The sequence below is a fragment of the Pinus tabuliformis genome, chromosome X (assembly GCF_031772625.1).
Source record: "Pinus tabuliformis cultivar Carrire ecotype Pingquan chromosome X, CPIR1, whole genome shotgun sequence".
Taxonomy (NCBI): domain Eukaryota; kingdom Viridiplantae; phylum Streptophyta; class Pinopsida; order Pinales; family Pinaceae; genus Pinus; species Pinus tabuliformis.
The window spans coordinates 504,726,551-504,732,466 of record NC_142308.1 but is presented as its reverse complement, the minus strand read 5'-3'; the positions used below and the strand labels follow the sequence as shown (position 1 = coordinate 504,732,466).

Below are 5,916 nucleotides of genomic sequence, written 5' to 3'. Positions count from 1 at the left end.
ATTGAAAATTAGGCAACCATTGGTCTTCCGATTAAATAAAATCAGATACTTTTAGTCACCGGGAAGTCCGGCGAGTCCCACGAGGCGCAATGATTGGTGCCGCAGTCTGCCGGAAAGAAACAACGGTGCCGGGAAACTGACACCCGCGGCAAGTTTGCGTCCTTGAAATAGGATAGTCTGATGTGGCATGGGATGACGTGGTAAAATCCAATCCTCTGGTTTCGTTTTCTATTACTTGAGACCCGGTCATGTCGGACACGTGTCGGGTAGCTGACCCGTCCTTTACAATTCCTTTTTTGTACTAAACTCCATGGGTATCTATTGATTGATTATAAGACGGAGAATTTGATTAAGGTCTGGTCAAGTGTGGAGCCGATCAGACGGCTCTTGTTGCCGGTCTAGTGGATTCCAGCCGTTGGATTGTCGTGTGAGGAGACGAATCTGTAGTTTCTGCGAGGAAGGTGGAATGGCTTGGATTGCAAGGAAGTATAGTTATTTCTATCTATAAGTAGACCCCCGAATTTGCATTCAGTTTGGCATGGGGTCTTGGGCCAGATTTTCTGGTTAGAAAATTGAATTTATAGGGGCTGCCTTGATTGAATTGAATTGGAGTTGTTCTTGCTGGGTTCTAAACAATTGAACTCGGCAGAACAAAATTCTCTCTGTATTTCGGCTGGGCTTTATTCTTGCCTATTTCTTGAACACCCGGCCTGCTTGAGGAATTGGTTTTTGGTTTTGGGGATTTATTTTTCTCAGCCCATTCTTATATAGACTCTTCCTGAGAATCTCCCCAACAGGAGTTTTGATCAGCTTTGGCTAAAATATTGAGTGGTTTCTATTTAAAAAAGAGTGATTTGATTGAAAGATTGAGTGGTTTCTGTTTTAGGAGATTTTTTGTGTTTATTGCGCGATTTGGATTGTATAAGGACAATTTTTAGTCTTTTCCCCATGCACCATTTGGGTGCCTGTGAGGATCTCGTGGGGATCCGTTTTGGTTGGAGTTTAGCTCTTCTGCAGTTGAGTTTCTGTGTTTTGCAGGGCTTAAAGCCTGCTGCATAGAAACCTAAAGATATATTTGGGGAAAATTATTTTTTTGTTCTTTTAATTGGAATACATTAGGTTTGGGGCAGATTCATTGTGTTCTTATTCGGGAAGCTCTGACTGAAGCTTACGCAGACATTCTAAGCGCATTTGTCTATGAAAATCTGATCATAAAGTGATCTGCAGGGAAGTTTTGTCAGGCTTTTTAATGTGATTAGAGAAGTTCTGAGCGCGAGTCTGGATAGGCCTCTTGGCCACAATTTTGTTATTGGGTTGCGGCTTTTATTGGGGGGCACTAGCTGCAATTTCACATTAATATTCTCAGACTATCCCAAACCCAGAACGAAAAGGTCGGTCTTTTCTCTGAAATTTATTAGTTCAAATCCTCTGTCCCATAATTGGCTCCCACCTGTCACAGCCCTCTGGTTGCTTGCTGTCAGCCTTAGAAAGCCTCACCTAATCTTGCTGTCTGCATAAAACTAAAAGCCAAACTGCATTCCACGGTCCCTAAAGATAGCCCACAGAATGGCCATGGCTTTTGCACATATACCTCGCTGGCTCTGGGGTCAAAGGGTCCACGAAGCGGCGTCTTCTTCATCTTCTTCTACATCATCCCCACCTGTGCCATCTTCTTCTTCACAGAATTCCACCATTGGTATGAGAGAAGCAGATATGCTAAGATTCCCATCAATGCAGGAAGCTCGGATTCCTCCAAGAAGAGTGAGGCGGAAATACCACAGTCGAACTGAACGTAGGATGGACAGGGAATATGATGTCGTGTTGGTGCCCTCTGATGGGGGGTGCATTTCAGGCTCAGAGTCTGATGACTCCGATTGGTCGATTGGATGGTTTGAACCACATGCCCCTGATTTTTCCAGTGAAAATGAGTCAGAGAATAGTTTTGCAGTTTTGGTACCTTGCTATGGGCTGCCTCATCCTTCGGAGACCGTAGATTCCAGAAGGGCTTCTTTGGCTACTGGTGCAGAGAGTCCTAAGACCCAACTATTGGAGGCCATTCTCTCCAACCTCTCAAATGGGTCATCTGCTACTGGTTAGTATATTTCTTTCATGTTTTAGCCCATAATCTGTAAAAGAAACTAGTATACTGCAGATAATGTATGGATATTTTTTGGGCTTCCTTTTTATCTTTTGCTTGGAGTCACAGATGTGTGTTGCATTTCCACCTTGCTATAGCATGAAAACTTTCCTCATTAATAGATCAGTAGAGGCACATCCTGTAAATGCAAGTAATAATGAAAATCTTCCTCCTTTACAGAGCAGTAGAGGCACATCCTGTAAATATAAATAATAATGAAATTTTTCTTCCTTTACAGAGCAATAGAGGCACATCCTGTAAATGCAAATAATAATGAAAGTGTTCCTGCTTTACAAAGCACTACAGGCACATCCTGTAAATGCAAATAATAATAAAAGTGTTCCTGCTTTACAAAGCACTACAGGCAAATCCTGTAAATGCAAATAATATATATTGCTTGTGCAGCCATGATATCCCGCGAGGGGCTAACACGTACTAGGGGGAATTGAGCTCTGGTGAGGAAATGTCATAACCCTCGCTTTACCAGCCAGAGAAGTTTCGATTCACAGTAGACATATATTTTTGGAATTTGCATGCCATGACACAGCCCGCCCATAACATATCACTTTACTTTGGTGGGGGACTATCACCATCTCTGCTCTTGCAACCAGTGAAGTTTATTTTAACTTGTGTTCTAAGAAGAAATTGCTATTCTTGAACTAATTTACGATCTGCAGGTTGCTTTATTTTATTTATGCCTGCTATTATAGGTCGTAATGACTGAACAGGTTATAATGACATGAACAAATTCAATGGAAATGAGAAGTGCACAAGAAAATATGAAAGCAAAGAGGATAATCTGTACCAAAAGTAGGCAGTAGGATAATTTTGCCAGGATGATAAAATTGATCATCAGATATGTAAGCAATCTGTTAAAGATAGAATTAATCTCTCTGTGTGATCTCCCCAGTATGGGTGGGGATTTCAGAAATTGGAGGGCAACTTGACTGATTATTGTTAGAAATTGTTGTATAAGATGGGAAAGTTGGATGGTCTGTAGTCAATCTGGCTGACATAACAGATATCTATTTTCCAGTGTCTCTGGCCACCAAGCAGATAATAGAATATCAATACATCACTGCGCCAATAACAAAGACCATTTATTTCAGCTAGTGACATCCCTAGCCCTTTTCTCTGATTGTGGATCATGTTATAGACTAGAATAGACTCTCTCTTCAGAAGGCTCTGCAGTATCTATGGGATGGAGTAAAAGGTTATAGTAAAATTTGTACAAAAAACTCCTCAGGGCTGTTTCAACTTACTATGTGTGCTGTCAATACTCATTTGAAGTTCTAAAACATTTTTTATATAACTGCCCACTTGTTTAGAAGAAAAACTGAACAAGCTATATAAACTTTAAAGTTTAAACCATTCGGATCTTCAGGCTCTGATGTTTTTTCCTTGTTTACTGTCAATCCTCATCTTTTAAAAAACATCTTGCATATAACTACTTGTTTAGATGCCAAACTCAACGTGCTATATAAACTTTTCAAATCTTCTCCTTGTTTCTACTGCTAGGTGATGAGAGTTTAGTCTCACTTGACAGATTCTGTGTCTTTCATGCATGAAGATATTTTCTCCTGAAAATATGTTGTTCTGTGTTACTTTTTCTTTAGGTTGGCAAGATTGTACTATAATGAGTCAAGATTTTACTGTAATGAGCCTAGCTTTGTACAAATCTTGATGAGGGTTTTATATGGATGTTGTTAACCATTTTATGTTGATTTTATGCTTTTTTCTTTTTGGGTTCTTGACCTAATAAATACTGTTGAATCTAAGTTTTCAATGTATTTCAGAGTGTCTTAAAAGTAACTGAGTTATATCTCATTAGCTGATATGAAGTTGGTCGCTTTGTTCTTTGTGCAGACAGTAAAAAATATATGGAGCGGTGGCTTTCATCACTTCAAGAGCAGTAAAAACAAGTCTACTGAGAAAACAGCGCCAACACTAAGAGAGATTTGGTAGCAGCTGTGGAATTAGCGAACATATCTTGCTTTGTGCTACTGTGCTCTATCTGTACAGTATTAATATATTTGGCTAGTAAATGTAAAGGACTTTAATATCTCTCTATTTTGATCCTAAATGTACATAGAAGATTGGATGTGGCCATGACGTTTGCGCACAGAGTAATCCAAAAAGCAGCAGAAAAAACGGTAGGGGAAGCAGATGTCAATAGGGAAGCAGCTGTAAGGCTGCTTTACATATTATGTAACAGGCTTGAGATTTACTTTATTTTTTGGTTAGTAGTATGGGAAGCAGCTCATTTAAGGAATCCAGTGACAGCCGCAAATAAGATTCTATGTTATTTGGTTATTCAACTAGGAGTTTTGGTTTGAACTGTTCTCAGAGACAGTGTTGAACAAGTATCTAACTAAATTCATTCTAAAAGGCAGGGTTTTGCAAGCATCTGACATTCATTTGAGAAGGAAGCGATATGTGGGTTCCATAAGATTGGAGATCTTATTCTTAGCTAGGACCTGAAAGAGTGTATATATGGTTAAGCTGATTTGGCTTCTCTTGCAGTCCTAGCAGATCAGGGGTGGCTTCTGTTTATCAGCTATTTTTTTGTACATATCATGTATATTACTAGGCAAGGTATATGATTGTTGGGGTGTGTGTGTGTTTTGAGGGGTACTGGTCCTTATTATGAAGAAGGAAGTAGGCAATGGAATTAATTGTAGAGACAATTTTTAGCACAATTGTGCTCTAACATGGACGATGGAACGATGGGCATTGCGTAGAGCACAGCCTACTTTTTGTATCCGGTATCCAATGTACATATATACTTCTAAATATGAGAAATACAAATGCAGTAGAGATGCTTAATATCATGGAATGTTCATCTTTTCACTTGTTAGATATATTTTTGTTTATATAGAAGTAAACACCCAATTTTTTTGGGCTGAAATGAGATTTCGTAATTGTGCAGTCAATCTTTTCACTGAAGTGGCAACCAACAGTCTAAATTTACAATGGCTAATTAACAGAAGCCATAAAACTTAAAAGCTAAGAATCTGCAATGCACATTGTAGAAATATTTATGTAAAATAACATTTTACTTGCAAGTTTTTTATCTATCTGGAAAACCTATTTAAACTATAAAACCTTTTAATATGTTTTTTACATAAAATATGTTTATTAATAAATATCTATTGTTTAAGTATGGGGGTTTACGCAGTGCATTATATTAGATATCATTTTGGGATTCAACTGCGTTAAGTAAGTCATTCACGTATGACCATTTCCATGAGAGGTAGTCGTAACTAACTAATTTCTCATGATTTTGAATAGTTCACTTAGCACTCATTGCATCGGGTGATGCTCACAGGGGTGAAGAAGTGGGATTGAAACTAGTGAAATGAATCACATAGCATCAATCATCACTTCCGGGGCTCGCACCCGGTAACCAGGACTTCCCACGAGGTCACCCATCCCAGAACTCCTTTGGCTCATACGTGAATGACTTACTTAACGCAGTTGAATCCCAAAATGATATCTAATATAATGCACTGCGTAAACCCCCATACTTAAATTCAAAAAGAGTCAAGGGATCTCTACTTGAATGGTTCATGAGGCACAATACTTGCTAAGGTTTTGCAAATGGGGTAGCAAGCTAAGTGGGCTTGATTGTGGGGAAAACTCCACAGTTAAGCGCGCTTGAGCCAGAGGAGTTCTGGGATGGGTGACCTCCTGGGAAGTCCTGGTTACCAGGTGCGAGCCCCGGAAGTGATGATTGATGCTATGTGATTCATTTCACTAGTTTCAATCACACTTCTTCA

The 5,916-nt window shown here is 39.3% G+C and overlaps 1 protein-coding gene across 1 annotated transcript; it reads left to right on the top strand.

Annotated features, from left to right (window-relative positions):
* The first annotated feature begins 366 nt into the window (after positions 1–366).
* On the top strand, positions 367–4,968 carry LOC149140893 (uncharacterized). The gene is made up of 2 exons (XM_089453319.1): positions 367–2,092; positions 4,004–4,968. The coding sequence occupies exons 1-2, from the start codon at positions 1,567–1,569 to the stop codon at positions 4,051–4,053; spliced, it is 576 nt and encodes a 191-aa protein (XP_089309445.1). The 5' UTR covers positions 367–1,566; the 3' UTR covers positions 4,054–4,968.
* The last annotated feature ends 948 nt before the right edge of the window (positions 4,969–5,916 follow it).

What these genes read in the sequence shown, in the direction of transcription:
- LOC149140893 (XM_089453319.1), top strand. Translation starts at nt 1,567, where the DNA reads ATGGCCATGGCTTTTGCACATATACCTCGCTGGCTCTGGGGTCAAAGG. An exon ending in AAATGGGTCATCTGCTACTG is followed by an intron (nt 2,093 to 4,003) that starts GTTAGTATATTT and finishes TTCTTTGTGCAG; the next exon opens with ACAGTAAAAAATATATGGAG.